Genomic DNA, 23,947 nt, shown 5'->3' with positions numbered 1-23,947 from the left:
CGCCGAGTTGACCCAGCATTGTCCTCTGAGCCATGAGTTTTCCGGCCTCCCCACCCCCCAACCCCCGAGTTCGGTTTGGTTTTTACTTGAGTTCCATTGAGTTGAGTTGCGTTGCGTTGATGGCTTAAATTATTGTTGGCTTGGCACCATCCTAGCCGTAAGATAACAATTGTTCTGCCCCGTTCAAAGTTCCCCGTTCGATTCTACTAACCCAGCATGAGCACAGAAAACTGGGCAAGAGCTTTCCATTTACAATTACCGCGTCTAAAAAAACACAGGTTAAGTCGGGCGGCAGCGAAGTGGATTTAAGGCAGCGGAATGCCAGCATCCGGAATCTCTTTGCGCCCAAAAAGAAGGAAGCCGGTCAAAGGAGCCGCAGCCAGAGCAGCTTCTCGCTCCAGCGGATTGGCAGCCAGGATGTTGAGGGTCCTGGAATGGGTGGTGCCAGGATGGCTGGCAGGATGGGCATGGGGCTGCTGCCCAGCTCCAATAGCTTCGATGATTACGCCATGGGCATAAATCAATTGCCAATGACTGCGAATCAATCGGCAGCGAGACAATACAATGGCCAGGATCAGCAGGACCATAACGAGCCCAGCAGTCCCTATGCAGCCCAGGTAATTCCCAGGACGTCGCACAATGGCTGGCATCAGAGTGCATTTGAATTGGCAATGAGCCGGACTCCGATGGAGAACAAAAACTGGAAGTCGACGAGCCAGCTGGAAAATTTTATTAACAGCAAGGAGCGGCGGGAGCAGGAGCTGGAGCAGGAGCAGAAGCAGGAGCAGCAGGAACTGGAGTACCAGGAGCCGTACCACAACCAGGACACTTCTGTTGACTTTGGTAATGAAATGACCTGGGGCAAATCTGCTGAGAAATCGCTGCCATTGAATCACCTGCTGCAAGTGCAGCGGCAAGAAGGAGGATTTTCCCGAGACGACCAGTGGGATTTGGAGCTGCGCGAAAGTTTGCACAGCCAAAGGTAAATTGACAAAGGGGCGAGAAGCAACCACGACCGCCAGCCAGGCAAAGGAAAAGCCAGAAAGGCAACTAACCCAAAACTGCGTTTAGCTTTTCTATTTTCCATTTACCATTTTCCCGTTTACCGTTTCCCGTTTCCCGTTTCCCGTTTTCCCTTTCTCCCGAAAGCGCACTCCTTCTGCAATTTGCTGAAGTTTAGCTGGATGGAACCATGTAAATGAGCCAAACGTGTAAGCCAAACTAACCTTGACACCCTCGATTCCGAACCGGCTGCAACAGTTCTGGCCAACATTTGCATATCGAATGGCAAATGCCAATTGGCATCGCATCGCATCGCATCGCGATTGATTGGCCCGTTCGATTGGGTCGATAAGGCGGGCGGCAGCGCAGTGGCAACAGTTTGTAAGCAGCTCAAGTGCAAACCGCTCTAATAGTGTGGCAACAAATCGATCAATAAGTCGGGTCTTTTGTGGAATTGCCAGCGGAATCGCTGGCGGAGTCGAAGCCCCCGACCAGCGGAATTCTCGAGTGCCATCGATGCGTGGCCAGGTCACGCGGGCCAGCGGGCCAGCGGGCCAGCGGGCCAGGGGGCGGATGCACTGAGCGTGTCATTTCAAGCTGTTGCACAATCGCCGATTTGATTCGCATCGAGCTGGGTTTCCAGCGGGTTACGCATTGCATTTGTTAACAACAAATTCACAAGGGCACAGGGGGAGCCCCCCTGGTGCAATCAGGCAGAGCGATTGATAGAGGGGGTCCCACAGCTCCGATTCAAGTGCGGCACAACTATATAATAACAAGTGTGCAGTTCGTTGACCGATGAAGGCTAATTGAGCTGGAGAAAGGTAGCGGAAAGGCATTTGTCAAGTTTGATTGAAAGGGAGTTTGATTTATGGCCCAGCGAAATGCACGATAACCGGTAGTCGATGGCCCAGTTTGGTTTAGGGCGCTTAGTTTGGATTATAAATGATTTTGGGTGATGGTCACTGCATTGCTTAATGACATATCTAAGGTCTACTGAGCACTATGACATATTAGAGTTCTTTTAAATACATAATAGATCTCAGGATCAACAAAAAATGAAAGGAAAAAGATACTGAGATGCATCTTAGTCTCAAGTTCCTTAGGAATACAAAGTAAAGTGATCGTATCTTTCGACTTTCTGCATCTTATAAATATAGTTCCTTGCTTTCATCGCTTCTCACAACCATTCTTTTCAGAGACTTTTGAACTTGACTTATTAACTTGTGGGAATATTAATGCATCCTCTTTATAGACCCCCAACTTGTTGCGATCTTGTGCTCTAAATTGTTTTGCACTTTATTGCCCCCAGAGCTCGTTTAAGTACATCTCGCCTCATTTCGCTTTCTTTACCAGCGCTGTCTTTTGTCTTATTTTTATGTCTGATTAATAAAAACAAAGCGCAAATTGGAAAGGAAATTGCTGTCACTCACTGGCGGTGTTGTTGCCGCTGTCAGCAATTGCATTAAAACGATGCTGTTTTCCCCCGACTCTCCTCCCCAGTTGACTCCAGGCCAAAGCCATCAGACTGTAGACCGTAGACCCTAGACCCTCGACGATGCGGCGTTTAAATACACCGCATGAGTTTAATTTAATGCAACGCAGCACTTTTATCAAGCAACAACAAAGTGCGACGACAGCAATTGCTGTTAACTGCGCTCGCCCTTCGTGTACTCATACTTTCAGTTGTCACTGCCACAGAGCTTATCGCCCTCACCGGCTGATAGGGAAAACTTGTGTGCGGCTGACGCTTGTCCCGCCTCCCGCCTCCCGCCTGCCGCCTCCCACGCCCACCTATCCACCCACTCACCACCCCCCTTTGGATTACGTATGTGCTTTGCATTTGACTGCCCATTGATGTTGCCAACGCGGGAGCTGGCATTGTGTGTTGGCCGGGCCAAGTCTCTTCACTCGAGTTCCTTGCACACGTACTTTATGTAACACCAACGTAGACCCCAACCCCAGCCCCTGTTGTCTGGCCTTAACCCCTTTTGGCCACGCCCACTCTGCGGCTGTCAAATCATCTCGTCATGGATATGAGCAATTGCCAGGGTTTCATCCTGCAGAACAGAACAGAAGCGAACGGCGGGGAGGGGCTGGGGCAGGACCTGCATAGAAAATTGGCATGATATGTGATTTGATTGACATGGCAGCCGAGCTCCTGCTGCTGCTGCTCCTGCTCCTGCTCCAGCTCCAGCTCCTGATCCTGATCCTCCTGCTGCTCGGCTTGATATATTTTGGGGGCGCCCTTTGTTTGCCAATTTAGTGCCGCCCCTGTCATTTTATTCCTACACATCAGATCCGCTTGTAATCAGCATTTTTACCTACGATTTTGACGTTTAATTTGTAGAGCCGAGTTACGTCAGCAACATATCGCTAGGCCTGTCAATCTAAGGGCTTCGCATTCAATTTGCAGTTCATACGGCACATGCACTTAGAATAATTGCTTAACCTTGAGTAAGAGCACTAAGCGGTAAGGCAGTTCTGTTGGATTCTATAGGAAAATGTTTTTAAAGATGGGATATGAAAGGGTTATTGGTTGAGGCAGAGTTTTAGGGTTGATTCTCTTAGGAATACCTTTTATATGTTAATCAAAGTTAATTGATTCGTATTAACGTACAAAATTCTAATATTTCCTATTTTATTGATGGTGCTTTAAAGAATGTCTTATAGAATGTGTTTAGAATGTGTTCCATAAAGAAACCATTCTAAAAAAAATCCTTTCAAACATTATTTATGATTTGATTGATGATTTTTCCTTTGGAACTTGACAAATAGTACGTTTTTGAAAACCCATAACTGATCCTATGAATTTGGAAACTATTCTCTCATTCGGCCCCCATATTTTTCCGAGTGCACTTACAAACTCGAACATTTTTGGTCACATTTAATGCAGTTACGGCACTCGTTGCCCCGGGCAATTCAACAGATATTTTGCCCACAATTTTCGGTCGTGGACTCGTCGAGTTGTCGAGCGAGAGAGTGGGCCGTGCGGAGTGTTGACTCTGCATGTGGGCAGAAAACAGGGCAGCAGCAAGCTTCGTTAGCTTGCCAGCCGTCCAAATAGACAACGGCCACTTTGCAGGTCCTGCTCCACAGTTCCACTATCCGCCATGGATAGCGGATGGCTGTACGCCATTCCAGCTCCTGGCACCAACCAGCTCTTCCTGTTGTAGTTACAATTCAAATTCCGACTGGAGCTCGCAACGAGCCCGGCAAAATATGCTTCATGCTACGTGGGCCGGCAAAAAACATGAACAATAAAAATGGAGACAATAAAATACAACTACAACGGGCAACTTGATGGCACTAGGACAACAACCAGCGATAACGGTGGCCGGCGAAAAAAAATGGCTGCTGTCGCATTTCCGGTGCCAGTCAACATGGCGGATGCCATGACGCCGCTGCCGACGCCGCTTTATGAATAACCAGAGCCAGACACAAAATACGAACTACAAAATGGCCAAGGGTTCATATTTTTGAAGCTCGTTATGGCTTAGGTTTAGGAGTATGCAAAATGTGGAGCGAGCGAGAATAGAATCAGCCAATTGAAAAATAAACACGAAAAGCTTATCGCAAAAAATGACACTATCAACACGCCGACGCGAACCTTGAAATATTCGAAATTTATGCATTGAAAATGAAAAAATAAATATTTAAAATGAAAAATCAATTTGTGACATACCAAATTGGCAGTGCTAGTATAAAATATTATTCGTTATTAATTGGTTTTTGTCTAGCAAAATGTTTTTGGATTGATTCTATGATGATTTAAGCTTTGCTATAAATTGCTGCTAATTAGACCGTTGTGAGATTTAAATAAATTTTGATTTACTTTTAGCCGTGCCAAGAGAAATTATTTCCATTGAATATTAAATACCATAATAGTATTACTTATTAAGGATTTTCAAATGCATTATGTTATGCTTTGAAAGAGAGTTTTTCTTCTTTTCCTTGAGGCTGAATTTTCTGTTTAACAGAATTTATATTTTTAGTAACAAAAATTATTTTCATTGAAAGATTGTCTCTGTTTTTAATATTTTTACTGGGCTTAAGTTTTTGAGGATTACTCAACTTTGTTTTGCGACCCTTTCTCTTCATTTCAGACCCTTCAAGTCATGAAAACTTAATTGAATTTTGATTGCCTATCACGAGAGAACTTGCCCATCGCACTAACCGGCACCCTTGAATTTTCATTGGTTTTTTAATGAAATTTCCCGCTTTTTTTGCAGCTATCGACCGGCGGCGGCAGCGGCAGCTCAGTCGACATCGCCGCTGGCAGAGCGCCTGCAGCGCTTCCGATACCGCCAGCGATTGCAACTGCAACAAGAACAACTATCGAGCACTGATATCGACCCTCTATCAGCTGAACAAATAGGCGTAGCCAATTGGCCAGGGGCAAGGGTACAGGGAGACCTCGAAGGCAACCCCTTCGGCGGGAGAGCTCCAGTTGAAGCTGAGCACTCAGCGGAGCAGCAGCAGCAGCAGCCGGAGGAGGAGCTGCCCCCGGATCGAGTGCTATACCCAGACTCGGAGCCGGAGGAGGCAGCACCCAAGCGCCGGGTAGTCGTCAGGCGACGCATAGTGCGCACCACTCGCACTAATCCCCAAACTCAGGAGGTGGCCAAGCAAACCAGCAGCGATACCCAGCCAACTGCTGGGGCGGCCAACGGACGCAATCTCGGCTGGCTTACCAGGCTGCGCAGCTTTGGATCGAGCAATCGGCGAAACCAGGAGAAGATTGCCCCCGCGCCGTTGGCAAACGGCAATCATAGAGCACTTTCCGCTGCAAGCAACCCCAGCTGCAACACAAATCCCATCATGGCCGTCCTGCGCACTATGAAACTGAAGGAGCGCCTGGTCATCAGCCTGGGCGCCACCCTCGTCCTGCTCACCCTCCTGCTCATCGTCGATGTGCAAATGGACTTCGGGGTGGCCAATCGCCACCTGCTCCAGCAGCAGCACCACAAGATCCGCCTGGGCAACGACTACGATGCCACGGGCGGCGGTGGAATGTTGCACGAGTTCAAGCGCAAATTCCTGCAGAAGAGGTAAGTCCACATTCTCGTGCTATTCTACGCAAAATCTGACCCATCTATTGCTCCAGTCCCGCCATTAATCAGCGGATCCCTTTGGCATGGGGGTTCCTTCATGGGGTTAAGCAGGAGTATTGTAATGAAAACGGACCCTCATTAAATTAATGAGGCATTAGTGCAAGCATAAGGTAACTGGAATTCAGCTAAGTTTTTTAAAAGTCATCATTAAGGTGATGTAAAGATGGTTGCTAAAGGTGCAAACTTGACTTTTTTTGGAATTTGAAATATAGAGCTATTCCGAAAATATCCTCAACCAGTTTTAGTATAGAAAATTTACAATAAATCCATCCTTTAGGTTGCCTTGGCCTTAAAAATTATGAAACGCGAGCCATAAGGCATAAGATATTTTGTTAAAATAAGGAGGATTTTAGGAGGGGCTTGGCATCCCTATAAGCCACTACCAATATTGTAACTTAAAGTCCAATTTTGATATACATTTCCAGACCAATTGATTATTACAATAAACATTTTATAGCAGAGTGCTGGGCACCACACAATTTTTAGAAATTATACCAACTCAGAGGGGGACCATAAACCATATAGCACTATTTCAATGCGTTTTCCCCGTTTTGCTTTGGGCCCCCAAGGAGTGGAGAACGGCGTGTTGAAATTTACTACTCCCAAGTCTGACCAAAGCAACCGTAGCACCACTGGCCATTCCGGGGGATTAAAAATTATGCACAAATCGCAAACGGGGTCGGGCCATTGACTCCGGCAAGCAGCCCTTCTTGCCTTGGTGCCCCACGGGCGACTTGAACACGGCAGGGTACATAATTCAATTTAGCTGAAATGCAACAAAAGTTGCAATAAAACTTGGTTGGCCCCGGCATTAAAACGTAATTTGCTACAAAACATAAACCCAGGCCCAGCAGGGCGAACTTCTTGGGAAGTACAAGGAAAAAAGGAGGAACACAGCACGGGAGCGTCATGTTAATGCCTTTTGCCATAGAGAATATATACAGACGTTTTACCTTTGGAACACTTCATTTTTTTGTGTTGGCCACTTTTTGTGTTGCGTGCGGTGGGTGAAAGTGGGCGAGAGCCTGGGTGAAAGCATGGGCGAAGTCCTTGGGGGCGGTGATGGTCTCGGCCGCCATTTTGCTGCGGCTGGCGGAAGTCGAGTAATAAAACATCAAAATGACGCAGCAAGGCGCAAGGGAAACTGTTAAGACCATCCTTCCCGCCAGGTCCTCCAGGTCCTCGCAGGACTGCTCCACTTCCTCCCAGGTGCAGCAAACGACTCCGGTTCCATCGCATCCCGGCAGCGGGGGATCCCTTCATCCCGGCTGGTTCGGTTCCGTTTGCCGCTCCATTCCGGCAACATAAAACGCCAATGTTTAGCCAGTAAATATTTAATTAATTCATAAGCCGCCTGCCAGCAGCCCCGTAAAATGAATGCCTTCGGAAACCGCTCCTTCGTATTTGCTGCGTCTAAGGGATACCCCATACCATCTTTCCACCACCAGGAGCACCGAAAACCCCCTGCTATCTACTTATGCGCCCTGGCAAATGCAAAATTATGATGCCTCCATGCACTGAGTCGTGCAACGCGGCTGTGAAGCGTAATAAATTCTATTTAAGCATCAAATGTTTGCCCGTCTCCATCTTCAGACGCCCCTGATTTCATGTCTTGTCTCCTCGGCTCCTCGGCTCCACTCCTCTCCTGCGCCTTATAATTTTTTAATTATTTCATTAAAAACTGAAAACTGAGGCAGCAACTTGGCAATACTGCAAATGGTGTAAAATGTTCACCGACCAGGCAGCCAAGGGAAAATTCATTTTCAGTGATGATTCTCATTTTTGGGCTGTTATCAATCTTCATTTTTTGTTGCCTGTGCTTTTTCCAGAGTGTTTCTTAGCCCTTTTTTAATTAAAGTGGCTGCAGCTGACTGAGGTTTTAGGGCTTACATTTTTAATGCTTTCTTATTTGTTATTAAACTGTGACTATATAAGGTCGTTGTCCTAAACTTTGAGGCTTCAGAATGGGAGCCTAAAATTGAATTTCTAAATTCCGTAACTTGAGCTATTTTATTCCGATTAAGACGTGGGGTACCTCTATGACATTGTGGTTAAATTCTCTTAAGTTCTACATTTAAATCTTTCCTCTAGGCGATGGTCAAAATTTTAGCCCATTTTCATGTCCCATTTTTCCGTAATTCCAGTGTGAGAGCCACTTGGAGCCCAAAACCGAATTTCTAAATTCCGTAACTTGAGCTATTTTATTCCGATTGAGACGTGGTATACCTCTATGAGTTTGTGGTTGAATTCTCTTACGATCTACATTTAAATCTTTCGTTTAGGCGATGGTCAAAATTTTAGCCCATTTTTATGTCCCATTTTTTTGCAAATTCAGTGGCTTACAGACTGGGGGCCCAAAACTGAACTTCTAAATTCCACAACTTGAGCTATTCCATTCCGATTAAGACGTGGGATACCTCTATGAGTTTGTGGTTGAATTCTCTTACGTTCTACATTTAAATCTTTCGTTTAGGCGATGGTCAAAATTTTAGCCCATTTTTATGTCCCATTTTTTTGCAAATTCAGTGGCTTACAGACTGGGGGCCCAAAACTGAACTTCTAAATTCCACAACTTGAGCTATTCCATTCCGATTAAGACGTGGGATACCTCTATGAGTTTGTGGTTGAATTCTCTTACGTTCTATATTTAAATCTTTCGTTTAGGAGATGGTCAAAATTTTAGCCCATTTTCATGTCCCATTTTTCCGTAATTCCAGTGTGAGAGCCACTTGGAGCCCAAAACCGAATTTCTAAATTCCGTAACTTGAGCTATTTTATTCCGATTAAGACGTGGGATACCTCTATGAGTTTGTGGTTGAATTCTCTTATGATCTACATTTAAATCTTTCGTTTAGGCGATGGTCAAAATTTTAGCCCATTTTTATGTCCCATTTTTTTGCAAATTCAGTGGCTTACAGACTGGGGGCCCAAAACTGAACTTCTAAATTCCACAACTTGAGCTATTCCATTCCGATTAAGACGTGGGATACCTCTATGAGTTTGTGGTTGAATTCTCTTACGTTCTATATTTAAATCTTTCGTTTAGGAGATGGTCAAAATTTTAGCCCATTTTCATGTCCCATTTTTCCGTAATTCCAGTGCGAGAGCCACTTGGAGCCCAAAACCGAATTTCTAAATTCCGTAACTTGAGCTATTTTATTCCGATTGAGACGTGGTATACCTCTATGAGTTTGTGGTTGAATTCTCTTACGATCTACATTTAAATCTTTCGTTTAGGAGATGATCAAAATTTTAGCCCATTTTCATGTCCCATTTTTCCGTAATTCCAGTTGGAGAGCCGCTTGGAGCCCAAAACGGAACTTCTAAATTCCACAACTTGAGCTATTCCATTCCGATTAAGACGTGGGATACCTCTATGAGTTTGTGGTTGAATTCTCTTACGATCTACATTTAAATCTTTCGTTTAGGAGATGATTAAAATTTTAGCCCATTTTCATGTCCCATTTTTCCGTAATTCCAGTTTGAGAGCCGCTTGGAGCCCAAAACCGAATTTCTAAATTCCATAACTTGAGCTATTTTATTCCGATTAAGACGTGGGATACCTCTATGAGTTTGTGGTTGAATTCTCTTACGATCTACATTTAAATCTTTCGTTTAGGCGATGGTCAAAATTTTAGCCCATTTTTATGTCCCATTTTTTTGCAAATTCAGTGGCTTACAGACTGGGGGCCCAAAACTGAACTTCTAAATTCCACAACTTGAGCTATTCCATTCCGATTAAGACGTGGGATACCTCTATGAGTTTGTGGTTGAATTCTCTTACGTTCTATATTTAAATCTTTCGTTTAGGAGATGGTCAAAATTTTAACCCATTTTCATGTCCCATTTTTCCGTAATTCCAGTTGGAGAGCCGCTTGGAGCCCAAAACCGAATTTCTAAATTCCATAACTTGAGCTATTTTATTCCGATTGAGACGTGGTATACCTCTATGAGTTTGTGGTTGAATTCTCTTACGATCTACATTTAAATCTTTCGTTTAGGAGATGATCAAAATTTTAGCCCATTTTCATGTCCCATTTTTCCGTAATTCCAGTTGGAGAGCCGCTTGGAGCCCAAAACCGAATTTCTAAATTCCATAACTTGAGCTATTTTATTCCGATTGAGACGTGGTATAACTCTATGAGTTTGTGGTTGAATTCTCTTAATATCTACATTTAAATCTTTCGTTTAGGAGATGGTCAAAATTTTAGCCCATTTTCATGTCCCATGACTTGACCTAGCATACATGGTTCGTAAAAGCACTTCACTGAAATCCAATTAGGACTCCGTTAAACCCGTCCATTAACCCCATGGCGGTGTCATCGCTTTCGACTTGCATAAACTTTCACCTATGATCCTGTGGCCGCCCTATTGTCGCTGCAGTTGCTGCAGGCCCGTCTATTGCCATTACAGTTGCAGTTGACTGGTTAATTAACCGCAGCACATGGGGCAGCTTTTGTGGCCAGCGTTACGCACACCACGTGACACTTTAATGAGCAAAGTTTCGCCAAAGTGTAATTAAGTGCGTTGCACATCGATCAGTGCAGCAATATAGTGCCAGACAGTAGCAGCACCGCCATATAGGGCCATATTCTCTGTAGCAGAATCAATTTTGCACGAGCCCCATAAATAAAGGCGGGCACAAAGCGCGAGGCGAGCAGCTACTCCGGCAAGTGGGTGCACAAAAGGGGGGATTTAAATACTTATTAGCACATAAAGTGGCATTATGCGGCTGCCAATAAAACGCGAGTGCGAAATCCGCCCAGGCTCGTTACGGCGGAAAATTCTTTAATAAGCCCCCGAGCACTGGAAAAGCCGCTTTGGCGCCCAGATACCCCGGATACCCGGAGATATATTGTCTCAACCAACCTGTGGGACAGAATGTTGACAGCTTCTCGGCTTGCTGTTGCCATTTTGCCATTTTACCCATTCTACCACTCTTCATTCTGTTGGCCTATCTGCTGTCTTGGCCCAGACATTCTCTGGCAACTGTTAATTGAAAAAGTTTTGCATTCTCCCAAGGCATCACACACATGTGCACAGACACACCTGTCTGCCTGACGGATAAGACAAGACGCAGACACACCGACAGACAGGCAGGACTTTCGCCCCGAAAACTTGGGATACAATTAAAAAAAAAAACGAAATTCCCAGAAAATGACATTTCACGAAAAACTCAAATTTCGGGATTTTGGCCTAATGATGTGCACTCCGTTCAGCCTGTTCAGCTCACGAGTGCCTCGTTGGCAGGTGGTTCTGTCATTCGGCCTAATGGTCACACAACTGCCACATAATTCTACGTTTGCCACCCGGGGGACATATGCATGCTAACGAGCTGGGGGAGGAGTAGGGTAGTGGGGATCGGGGACCAGGACCAGACCAGAACCAGAACCTGGTTATATCTCGAGCATTTCGCCGAGCACTTCTATGAGTCAAGGCTAGCAAAATGGATGCAACAAATTCAAAAACTTTAATTCATTTTTCAAGCACTCTTTTTGTCTGAAGCAGGCGCTGTCTAAACGGCTGCTGATTACCACAGCACAAGGACAGTGGGTTGGGTTAGGAAAATATGCGGCAAAAATCTAGAAAATACTGAAATTAAAAATATACCGAAGGCAAGTTTTTTTTTAAATTTTCTTGAGAGCTGTAATATGGATTGGATATGTCAGTTATTTACTATAAATTCTACCACCACATATTTATAAAATAACATATAAAAACTAAAATATATAAAATACTACAAAATATAAAATACCAAAAACCAGTTTACATTTCTTAAACAGAGGTATATTTCAATTAGTTTTCAGCATTTAATAAGTGGTGTTAAGTTTGTAATTTGCTTAGATTGTCTAGTAAGCTCCTCATCAAAATTATAAATTATATTAAAATATTTTCCAGCTATTATAGAAACATTCCCCATAGATGCAGCCACAGTTTAGCCTCGTATGGCATGTGGTTAGGCCCCTTGAAGTGCCTGCAATTTCAGTTTATTGCAGTCGAGTGAAGAGTCCCATGTGTGTCTGGGCTGGTGGGTGTGGGTCGGGACTGCTGGTTCGTCTTAAATAAACGCAACTAAAACCCAAGCTGACAAAGTTTCAGCTTACCTGCAAGTGCGTGTCTTTGGGAGCCTGGCCAGGGGGCACTTAGCCGTCTAGGTTGCTTCAGTTCAGCTCGATGGCTGCCACTAAAAGCCAGTGGGCCACTTGGCAGTTGCAATTAGCAACGAGAGCCACCCCCAGCGAGAGAGAGAGAGAGTTAGAGCCCATTGTCAAGTGCACCAGTCTTTGGGGCCTCCGCTAATTATGGCACATTTTTTTTTGCTTTCCATTTTTAATGCGGCTCCCTCTAACACAATTACTCTCGGCTACTTTTGCTTTTATTCCAGCAATTCCTCGGGCTCCAAGGAGGCCTCCACGCAGGCGGCGGCCAGCCAGAGTGGCGGGGCGACCAGTGGCCAGGATGCGGCTGCCGGAGCTTCGGGCGGAGCCGCCGGACCCGGGACATCGGGCACTATGTCCACCAGGAAGCCCATACCACACGATCGCTATGTGGATCTGCAGAAGCACCTGGTCAGTGACGAGTACTCGCATGTGATTGTGGACAATGCGCCGGATGTGGCCAGGGACAATCCCACGCTGGCGGAGATGCTGCATCGCAAGGCCAGGTGAGTGAGTGGTGGTGGCACATAAAAACCAGTAGCGAAAAAATTCAATTTCCCCTAAGCGGAAGGACATAATGCTTACAGTTTTTTACCCCCGAGCCCGAGCCACTTTACCCCCGGTACGTGGTAATTGATAGTGGAGGTGGGTGCTGGGGGTGGTAAATTTACGGTTCTGCAGAGGAAAAGGATAGTAAAACGAGAGGAGCACGGCAAGCAGTTACGACACTTTTCGGGCTTCAACGGAATTGAAATGATTTTTATTGAAATTTACGCTCCATTTACGTGACACATTTACGTTTTAGACATTTAGTCCTTACAGTTGGCAAAAAGATTTGCTTTTGATATATTATGGGATTAAGAGTCTTCCTAGGATGCAGTAAAACATTTTTTTTCAATCTGTAAGAAGAATAAGATATTTATATAAATAATAATATTGAAAATATCATTGAAATACATTGAAGATGCGTACAAGGTTATTTATTTTTTATTTTAATTCATAGTTATAAAATTAAGTTACCTTTAAGTGGTCAAGAATTTTCCTTGGGTCCGGAAATTAATCTTTAGATTAGGTACATAAAATATATTGACAATGAAAATAACCTTTTAATACAAACTAAATTAAGTATTCGCTACTAAGTATTCCAAAAACTATATTTTATAAAATATGATCAATTGTTTCTGAAGTAAATTATAATTAATTAAAAAATTTAAAAGCACTTTATAAAGTTTTTAGTTCTGTCATTAAATGAATAATATGTTTTTGCACATAATATTCTCTATACGAATTTCCCATATAGCTTTGAAGCAATGTTTCTACTGTAGGTAGGCATTTTTTTTCAGTGTAAGCCCCCAGAAATCGCTCTATGCCCACATCTTTACGGGCATGTCTCTATCTGTCGCTGGTAAGTGTTGCCTGATTGTTGTTGCCGGTGGCAACTGCTCCATCGGTTCCATCTCCCGGATGCCGACCGCCGATAACGTTGATGAGAGTTTGCCTTGTCTCAACATGGCGTATGCGTAATTTCATGCGAGCACAATCAAATAAAAGTGCAATAAAGAAATCAATGTGGATTTGCAGCGTATCTGCGCCACCGCCGGCGGAATCTCTTTCCAATTTTCCTCCTTTCGGGGGCTTCCGCTTTTCCCCCCTGAGACAGCAATGAAATTTATTTCGACGAGTTTTCATTTGATTTTCTTCCTCGGTAATCAGCTTAGTTTTCTCCATCTTCCGCCCTTTTCCCCCTTCGCTTTTACAATGCGTTTTGCGAATCGTCTTGGCAGTTTTTATCAAAATTGAATACGTAGCGTATGAGTAATTTCATTTGCCTCAATAGTTGCCGAACATTGCCCCAGCTGAAGTTGCACAAAAATTGGGGGAGTAGTGGTGGCGGGAAAGTGGAGTAAATCGAAAATGGCTAAAATGCAAAGTGGCAAAAACTTGTCAAACTCAAGTTGTTGTCGCTGTTGTTGTGTTGCTAGCCGTGGGTGGGTGTTGTCTGAGTCTGAGTTGGCTAAGTGTGGGCGTCGGCATTAGCATAAAATGCTTGATTTTCTAATTTATAGCACATCACCGAAAAGCAAGCCGGAAAGTTTGCTACTTTTTTTTGCCTTTGGTGTGTCGCACGTAGCAAAATGCAAATTTCATTAACAAGCGAAATTGCCGGCAGTAAATGTGCAGGGGGAAAAAAGGTGGCAGAGGGTTTGGGTTTACCTGGTTAGCCGGCACTAGACGTGGGGATGCTCTTGCAGCTTAAGTGCGAATTTTATAGCCCCTATTTGTTTGGAGATCATTTGATATTACTTGTTGTAGTGATACTTAGTTTTTAGGAACTTTCAGCTTTGGCCTTCTAAAATTTGTTTCGAAATAGTATGTAAAGAAAAGTAGGCTATAATTTTGTACAAAGGTAGATTTAATTCACAAAAAATGTTTTCAATGCTAGGTTTCTTTCCTTGATCTTAAGAAATTAAATTACACTTTTTTTGGAACCATTACAGAACTATTTTGTTGCTATAAGGATAAGCTTATAAATTGGAATCTCTGGTTCAATCCTATAAAATATTCTGCAATCTTAGGAAACCCTATTTTATTTGTATTATTTAGAAAATAATACTAATACTATAAGAGTATACCTATTATTTAAAAGTCGACATCCAGTTCATTAGTCCCATTTGCAGTTAAGTTCCCGCAGCCCTTAAACGTATCCCCTTACAACTAATCAACCCAAAAAGATAGAAAGATAGATCTGAGTTGGCTGAAACAGGATCAAGGCGTAGCCCAGCTGCCATCTCCTCCTGGTTCTGGTTCCACTCCTGCTGTCGCCTGTCGCTCGTTCCCGGCGATATCTCATTAAAATTCTGTCGCCGAGCTCCCCACACGTGCTCCACGTGCTCGGCTCCCTTGTCTTCCAGCCAAAATCTACCCCCCTTTCTAGCCCCCCTTTTAGCCAGCGGCTTAGTCAGCACTTTTTGGCCCCCCTGCTCGGGTAACAATGCAGAATGCCGAAAGAAAAGAGACTGCTGCTGCAGGTGAAGAAAAAATGTGACAAAATGCAAATGCGCCTAAAATTACTGGATGAGTTATTACCAGCAGCTGCTGAAGAGTCAGGTACATGTAGACGCCAAACTAGCGACTACAAAAGCCTGTCCGGCATTAGTTGGGTATATAATTAGGGCCAAGTTGCCGCTGATTCAGCTCCATTTTCGCCAAGTTCCAAATCCCGGGGTCGTGACAGTGTCCTCCGAGCGCGGCTTGCGTTTAATTAGTATGACAAATTTTTAATTAGCCTGCAATTGCGACCCCAGCAACGCGGGCAACGAGCGGTGACAGAAATCTTATTTCGAGAGCGAATTACACCCGGCTAAAAAGGAGAAACAGCTGAAGTTTTACCAGCTGTCGGTCAGGATGCGAATCCTGGGCAGGAATCCTGCGAACGCCGGGTAATAAAAGACTATGCTCAATGTCGACGAGAGTGTGTAAAACTCGCAGAGCTTGCTGACATTTCGGATGGCAAAGTAGTGGTAACAGTGGATGTGGAAGAAGTTTTCCGACCCCGCCCCCATCAGCTTTTCCCGCTTTTCCCGCCCTTGCCGCCGATCCCAGCTGCAGTTGGTCTGCTGTCATTGGTTTTAATGTTCGCGCTCTTGCCGCCGAAGCCCAAGTTTTATCCCCGGCTACAATATAAGTTTAATTTCACTTTCCTTTTTGCCCGGAATGGCTGGCTCCATCGCCGCCCCACTAACTGGGCTCAAAAGTGTCCGGACTGCAGTCCCGGCTCCGTCCATTTCGATGGTTCCTCCGCTGCTCCTGGCGGCCGCAAAATTTCACACGCACAAACTTTTTGCTCCTCTCCATCTAAGCAGCACTTTTGCGGCTCTGCGGCTGCGGCTCTGCGGACGCAGCTGCTCGGGGAAAATGGGGAAAACTTTACTGACATTTTCTTATGGCGAAATAATTGCGGAATGGTTGGATGGGGCTGGCTGGTCCGGTGGCTTGGAGTCCTGGTGGGTCTTAAGCAAAGGCCAGGACATGCCGGCTGACAGCTGTTATTATAGTACCCACTTCGCCGGGCGCGGCGCGGCGCTATAACACCGCGGATAACACCCACCCAGCCGGCCAGGAACAACAGCAACGGGCGGTGGGAACAACAAGTGAAAGCCAGTCACTCGGCCACTCATAATCCTGGTTGGAAAGTTTCCCCCAGAAGTGCAGATTTCTGTGGGCCAAGCTTCAATCCTGTGGCAAGCGAAATTTGATATTATATTAATTAGTAAGTCCTATCGGGAAAGAAGAAAGTCAAGGGCGTAGTTGGTATCGAACAGGTATATCATCTTTATAAATTTATCTTGAGCAGTCAGTTAAAATAGTTTTAAACAAGTTCTACACTGAGATAAGGAAATAAACCAAGACTTAAGAACTATTGGCTGAAAACTTTGAGGTCAACGTAACTAAAAAGTATCGAAGGGAAAATAAAATGTATTTTAGCCACTTTTTCTTAAACATAAGGTCAGCTTAATTGTGTAGATAACAATTTCCCAGCGTTAGATTCGTTAGATTTACGTTAGTTCCAGTGTTTCTTAGGTAAAGTCTGGTTCAAAGTATCTCTCCATCGTACTTCATTCTCAACTTAAGCCAAAGTTAAAGTGTTGGGATGAAAGTTTATATAAAACAGTTTGTCGAAATATTTCAATTCCATGCTTGCAGTATTTTTGGAGGCTAAAAGCACCCCTCACTAATTAATACTTGTAATCTTGATGGCGTAACTGTAATATAGTTTTCGGTAAACAAAAATCTGGCTTAAAGTATCCTTTCAGCGCTTCTCTCTTTTATCCTTGGCCAAAGTACGCGAAATAATGTTCAGCTGTGAGCAAAGTTTACTCCTGGCCATTGCCATGGCAGCGGCTTTCCGCAGGACTTGTGCTGCAGGACTGCGGGATTCGCCGGGATCCTCGGCATTCCGGACTCCGTTTTCCGGATTCCGTCAGCCCCGTCAAATCGTCAAACCGAGCGCAATTAAGCTGATTAGTGAGCGTCATTCAGCGAGGAGCTCGTCGTCCGTCGTCCGTCGCCGCCGCTGACATAAATAAATTTAATTTCCGCTAAACATAACTCAAAGTAAACTTTTGACGCAAGTAACCGCCAGGAACGTGCAACTGCCCAGGGGGGGCACGCGGGGTACTACCAATTATATGAAAATCTCTTTTTCAATTATTTTTTTGTTCGCGCGTTTCTGTTTTTGCGCTGCGGTACGTTGTTGTCATCGTTGTTGAGCTGTCAACGCTTTGCATAACAAAGTTTTGCGCGGGCTTAGACCAGTGAAAGGGGGGGCGGTGGGTTGAAGGACGGGCGAAAAGAAGGCCAGTTTGGGGGGGTTTTGGACGACTGTCGCTGCGCTTGTCAGCGTTTGTTCGAGTGTATGTGCTTGTGGGCCACGTGTCACGTGCGCTTTTGGCGTGCCACCCACCCACCACCCCCTTTTCACTTTCTCCTGTAATGCGATTTTGGCTTTTGTTGACTGCCGGCCGCTGCAACTGATTTACGTGACTCAATTACCAAAAGGGATTTGACTTCGCTTCGGCTGGCACTCTTCTTTTGTCTCAGTGTGCCACTGCTCCACGGTTTCTGGCCCAAAAAGTGCAACAGCTGGCCGTTTCGGCCAAGCCGCAGACTCACACAACATATGGCCACTCTGCGGACGGCGGCCAGTGCTTAGTCAGTGTCCAAATGGGGGGCTTCATCAATTACGCAGCTCCCGCCCAGGATTCCAATGGTCTACGGCTACTCCTCCTCGGCGGCAGCAGCTTCGCCACAGTTGACAAATGAAGCACGAGCAGAAATTCGACCGGGCCAAGCTAACACGTTCCTTATACTTCGCAGGACACTGTTAAAAGATATTTTTGGAACATTTAAGAGCATTTTTTAAAACAAAATTCATTTTATCAGAATTTGGTGTTTTGTATTGGATTTATTAGGAAAATATTTACTTTAAGAAAATTACAAATGCTTTAAAAAAAGTTAAAAAATTCAGTAAATATAAAGACACAAAACTATTGTATTATTACAAAATTAAAACGTATGAATTGAATATACTTAGAATCATAGTAAAAAAATGTATTTTTTTTTATCTGTGCATTAACGCTGCTTTAAAAAACCCATTATACTTTTCCTAAAAGCGCATATCTAATGTTTGTTCCCAGGATCAAGCTTTATTTTAGCAGGCTTTCATTTAAACGCCATCGCCAGGAAATGTCCCTTTTTCTGCCAGACAGATGACAGGGGCAGTTGGGTATTCATTTTTCAGACCTTTGGTTGGACTTTAATCTTGCGGCTTTAAGCCTGCCTTGGATTCTTGATGTATCTCTTTTCCACGAATCTAAGCCCCCCATAGAACCGTCGTCATCTCTCTTAACCCTTCTCTGGCCTGCGAATCCTGGTCATTGTCACCGGATTGCGAGCACTTTTGCGCCACCAGGTGGAGCAGGGGGAGTAGCAGGGCCTGTGAGCTCTTTGGTCGCCGGGAAGTTGTCACCATTTCCATAAAACGCTGATATATTGAAAGTCATTCGGGGCACGAGAAGGTTGTCTGCCAGACATTTGTTTCCTTCCGGCGGACAAAGACCAACGGCGCAAAAAAGGGTTAGGCGTTGAAGTATAACAGAAGTCGACGGGCAAATTATGAGTGTGCCGGGGGCTGTGGGTGGTTGGATGGTGGAAAGTGTAAGAAACTCTTCTTGCCTAGGGACAATGAGATATGTAGACGCCATTGAGAGCAGCATTCGGCGGAGCAACGGATATGACTTCATTATCGTGATAAACTTGCTGCACAATGGAGCTGACATCGCAGCTCATTCCTCACTTTTGACTGACCAACCGAGTGGAGAGCTCTGGGTTTTGCATTTCAATTTGTCGTCACTGTGACTGCCTGACCGGCTGTCTGGCTGACTGCCGGTATAAATTGTTGTGCATTGTGGCCCATGCAATATTGCAACGGGCAAGCTAATGCCGTGGCAGAGCACTTTGCAGCTTAAGTTCTGAATTCTGGCAGGGCTCTGAGTGCTTAACCAGCACAAATTGGACTAAATCTGAAAGCGTAGCTGCAAGAGCTTAAGACAAAAGCATTCGCCATGTGAGCGGCACATGTCAAAAGACATGGCAGAGTGTGGAAGGCATAATCGGTAAGGAAAAGATATTTTCCGACAATTGCCAGTGCCAACTATGCCATGCCATACCAGCAACAGGAAAAATCGACCACCGAAGATTACGGCTGCCTGATGTGGGGGTGTCTTGGCATTTGCAAACCAAATTGTCATGACAGCAGCGGCAAAGAGGCAAAGCGGCAAAGAATGGCAAAGGAGCAGGGCATTGCTTTGACAAATCAATGTGAGAAATCTTGATATGCAGCCCGAAAACATGGCATACTTATGAGGGAGCCCCGAGAAGTGAATGCACTGGGGAAAAAGTGCGGGGTGCTTGTGCTATGCCAAGAAAAATGCCTATATTTTAGCAAAAAAGGGACTTTTACGGTATAAAAATAATACAATATTTAGAATATATCTAACAATTATAGTGCTGATATAAAAAGTTTTTTTTTAATTTTTTATATTTTAAGTAAATAAAAAAATAATAATTTTAAAATTTATATATTTTAGTATGTTTGAACAACGAATCGTTCGCTCGATGTTGTAAGTTTTCTTACTTAATATGATACGAACTCAAATTAGAACCAAGTTAAGGCATTGAAAAGACATGTATATTTTTTTAAATATTAATTTACTATATTTGATAAAATAAAACAAGCTTATACATATGTTTTGCGTTGTTACGTAGTTACTTACAACATTAACTATTGTCATAGGGCCTTCCCTTTTTTTAAAACAAGTCCAAAGTGTATACTTTTGTTGATATTTAGGCGGTTGATAAGTTAGTCTATTACATAAGTATTTTAATATTAATTCGCATTTTAGGTACATTTTCTTTCGAGTGCACAAACTCCAGCCTGATTGTCCTTATGGCTTCCTTGCCTGCAAACGACAGCTGGCTCTTGGCTGCTCCGCTCGATTTTTACTTACATTTCTATCATTTTGTTTCCCTTTTGCCGACTCCATCTAAACCCAGTCTACCACCGTCCCTTTGCAGTGCAAATGCCAGCAATTTGGAGCGCTTCCAATTGCGCATCACGAAGAAGGAGCTGTACGGCGAGCAGGACACTCTGGTGGATGCGGTGCTACGTGACATGATCAAGCTGCCAATACAGCATGTTGGTAAGACAGTCTGCTTCCGTTCGGCGATTGTGGGATTGTAAAGTCATAAATACTGGCCAAGTTTGTTGCCCGCCTGCCGACCTCTCTGAGTGTTTAGGGGTACGGGGTAGGGTGCAAAGACTCAGCTGCACATTTAACTCAATTATGTAGAGCTTGGCGGCTGGCATTATTGAGGTGCCGCTGCGAAACTATTTTCATAGCAAAGTTTTTCCAGCGCATTCATTAAACTCATAATTTATTAATAATAAACTTTTAACAGCGCCAGCTCGGAGCTGCGAAAAGAAAACTCATTTGCAGTTAAGGGAAAAGCCGAGAGCGAGGGGACAGAGTGCAACAATGACACTGTGGCAGCATAATTGCTGCAACTTTGGCTTTGTGCTGCCTGGCATTTATCACGTATACGCCGCGTACACAGGCGCTTTCTGGCGCAGCCAAACACGCAGGACTTTGGTTTTTAGAGAGCAACTTTTAAGACATAATTCATAATGCAAGCGCATAGAATGGGGGGTGGGGTGTGGGGCCCATTTTCATTTGTTTGTTTTAGAATAAATTCTCATAAAATGCGGTCTGCAGGGCGGCAGGAGTTTCTCGCTTTATGCATGTAATTTCCCTTATGGTCGGCCAGAAACATGGCTGCAGAGATCAAACTATTCGGTTCACTTCACACACAGACACAGGCGGACCAAGGCGGCTTTCATTTGGGGTTCCTTTGTGCGGTTGCGTATACGCAATTTTTGTGTGCTTTTTGAACGCATTTTAATTGGTATTTAGTCGAGTGTAATTTGTTTATGCAGTCATTTTTGCAAAGGCCTACTGCCGACGCAGTCGGTGAGCGGTGAAGTGAGAATTGCATGAATTTCGGTTTTTGCTTCAATTAATTTGCGAGTGCTTGATTAATTTACATTCATTTCTCCATCGCTTTTGCAGTGCAAAAGGAGGGCGGCACCCAGCTGAAATTGATCATCGAGTACCCGAACGATATCAAGGCCTTAATGAAGCCGATGCGGTGAGTTTGGCCAACGGATGGATGGATGGCTGGACGGAGCGAAGATTTCCCGGTCTGTCGCCGCTTAATGCATTTGTCCCTACGATTTTCCCACCACGCCTCTGGATTTTTGCGCTGTAATGAATGCAACTCTCGCCCACTTGTCGACAACACTTTTCGCGCAGCCGAGTAAATAAAATTGCGCTTTTTATTCGCTGACTTTCCTGCGGCCTGTCGATGAAAATTCCACGTCCATTGCCGTCGTTTTGCGGTGGCACTTGGAGCTGCTTGCGAATTTAAAACATTCATGCACTTTTTAATGAGATTTAAACGCGTTGGCTTGGTCAACGTGCTGGTTTTCCCATTCCTTTTGCGCCCCAGCAGCTGCCAAAGTGCAAAGTGTCCTTATAATGCCATTCATTTGCAATTTAAATGAAAGCGTTTCTTTTTTTCTGTATTTTTAAATAAATATGTGTGTACTTCTTTTTTTTTAAATAGCACTCCCTTTCGTGTAAGTAATTAAGCTGGCAGGTAGCACGTAGCCCCGATGCAGGTCCAGCGTGGGAAAATTCAAAGTGGCCCCCAACGCGAATGCATTAAGCCGGTGACAGAAGCCCGCAGTTTCTATTCATTTCATTACGCCGCAGCCCCATTGCCACACCTCTGATCCCGGACTCTCATTTGCATTTCCCCAGGTTTCCGCGGGAGCAGCAAACGCTGCCCAACCACTTCTACTTCACGGACTACGAGCGCCACAACGCCGAGATTGCCGCCTTCCACCTGGACAGGTGAGTTACCACTACTTTTCCCACCCCCTCCCCCATTTTCCGCCCTGCATTTCCTTTTACTGGAGGGAAACTCCACCGGGGGCAGTCGAGTGCATAAGAATTCCGCTGCGAAAATCGTTCGATCGAATTAAATCTGCCCCGGCATCGCCATGTAAATGCCTGGCATACTCTTATTTATTTTTCATTTAATTTTCAATTATACGTAAATATTTATGGTGAGCGCTGAATGGATTGTGCTACCGCAACACAAAGGCGCGGGAAATCAGGGAAATATTGTGCAAAATCAATTTGAAATATTCAGTTAGGCAAACGAGACTGCAGCCTGGAATGGCGGGACATAGTCTGATTTAATTTGGAAAAGGCAGACAAGTCTTTTTCGGGAATTCAATTATGGAATACCCCTGTTGGTTCCTAAAAAGGATTATGTTTTAGGTTTTTATCAGCATTTTTAATAGTTTTACTGAGCTTTGGGAAAGAAAATTAAAGCTAAAGCATTCGAAGTTATACCCTATATAACTAGTAAAGCAAAGGCTAGCGGTACGAACTGATTTTGCCTTAAGTAACCCTCCATTACTTTTAATACAACATCGAAACCTAGTTCGTTTTTATGTTTTCAAAATAATAGCTTTTTTATTTCCACCCCTTTAACCGCAAAATTTCACCATAAAAATGCAAGTGCTTAGTTTCATTGAACTATCATCAAAAGGGTATAAATATTTATAATACTGCATACTAACACTGAGCATTCCTTTGCCCAATAATGGCTACACTTCCCGGTAGCAAAGTTCAATTTATTTTCGCTGCCACATTTCACATTTATGGCCCCTCGAAAGTTATTCGCTTTTTTAGTGCATGACGAAGCAATCAAATTAACCAATTTGTCCGCCATGTGAACCGGTCCCTTGGCCAACATTCGGCATTCAAATTTATAACACTTTTGGCCGGGATGCCTGACCCTCTGCGATTAGAATCCCCAATAATCCTGACACACCAGCCCACACATACTGAGGTCAGACCGCAGTCAATTCGTGTTCATTATTTATGATGACCGGGGCAAATAAAATAAAAAATGTCCATACATACACCCGGCCGTTCGGAGGGAGGCCAAGGCCAAATGGCGCCATCAAATGATGTTTAAGAATATATTTTTCAAAAGGCAAAAAGCTCATGTAAATGATGTGGCCACATGACCCGTGGCCAACTGCTATCTGTCCGCCCTTTCATGGCTAATTAACTCGGCCAAGTGGCCTGACATGTCCAGCCGCCATTTGGACTGGAATTGTCTGCATAGTTGGCAAGCAGCTGCTGCTAGCCTTTGACAAAACTTTGACGGGCAGGTTAATTGCAGGGGGATTTTTGAATTTAGATAAGGCGTCATAACTTGTGTAATTGTTGTGGCTGCCAGACGCACGCACATGCCGCACAGCCACTGCCACAGCCACTGCCACATCCCATCGAGTTGGCCAAGTCTCCTGTCGATTGGCTGGCCAAAACTCCGGAGGATTGCCGGGGCAAACTTGGGCTGACAGGCCATCTAATGGAGTGGTCGGAGTGTGTGATGGAGTGGCCCTGGCTGGGTGATGGAAATTTACGGCATTTTCCCACTGACCCCAGGCTGCCGTCGACCCCCAGACAATGG

The 23,947-nt window shown here is 44.5% G+C and overlaps 1 protein-coding gene across 3 annotated transcripts in view; it reads left to right on the top strand.

The window, feature by feature from the left end:
* The window catches only part of LOC108024611 (extracellular serine/threonine protein CG31145), a 71,497-nt gene that overhangs the window by 39,993 nt on the left and 7,557 nt on the right, over nt 1-23,947 (top strand). For 2 of the 3 annotated variants that reach the window (XM_017094637.3, XM_050888408.1), the window contains exons 6-11: nt 279-982; nt 5,235-6,053; nt 12,502-12,780; nt 20,411-20,535; nt 21,463-21,541; nt 22,216-22,308. In XM_017094637.3, coding sequence (XP_016950126.1) covers nt 279-982; nt 5,235-6,053; nt 12,502-12,780; nt 20,411-20,535; nt 21,463-21,541; nt 22,216-22,308 — 2,099 coding nt within the window. Of the gene's footprint in view, nt 1-278; nt 983-5,234; nt 6,054-6,109; nt 6,596-12,501; nt 12,781-20,410; nt 20,536-21,462; nt 21,542-22,215; nt 22,309-23,947 lie in introns of those variants that run through there. The other variant, XM_044091108.2, reaches the window with a different exon arrangement.

This window comes from Drosophila biarmipes, chromosome 3R (genome assembly GCF_025231255.1).
Source record: "Drosophila biarmipes strain raj3 chromosome 3R, RU_DBia_V1.1, whole genome shotgun sequence".
Classification (NCBI taxonomy): Eukaryota; Metazoa; Arthropoda; class Insecta; order Diptera; family Drosophilidae; genus Drosophila; species Drosophila biarmipes.
The sequence above is the reverse complement of the archived record's forward strand: the minus strand, read 5'-3'. Positions and strand labels throughout refer to the sequence as shown.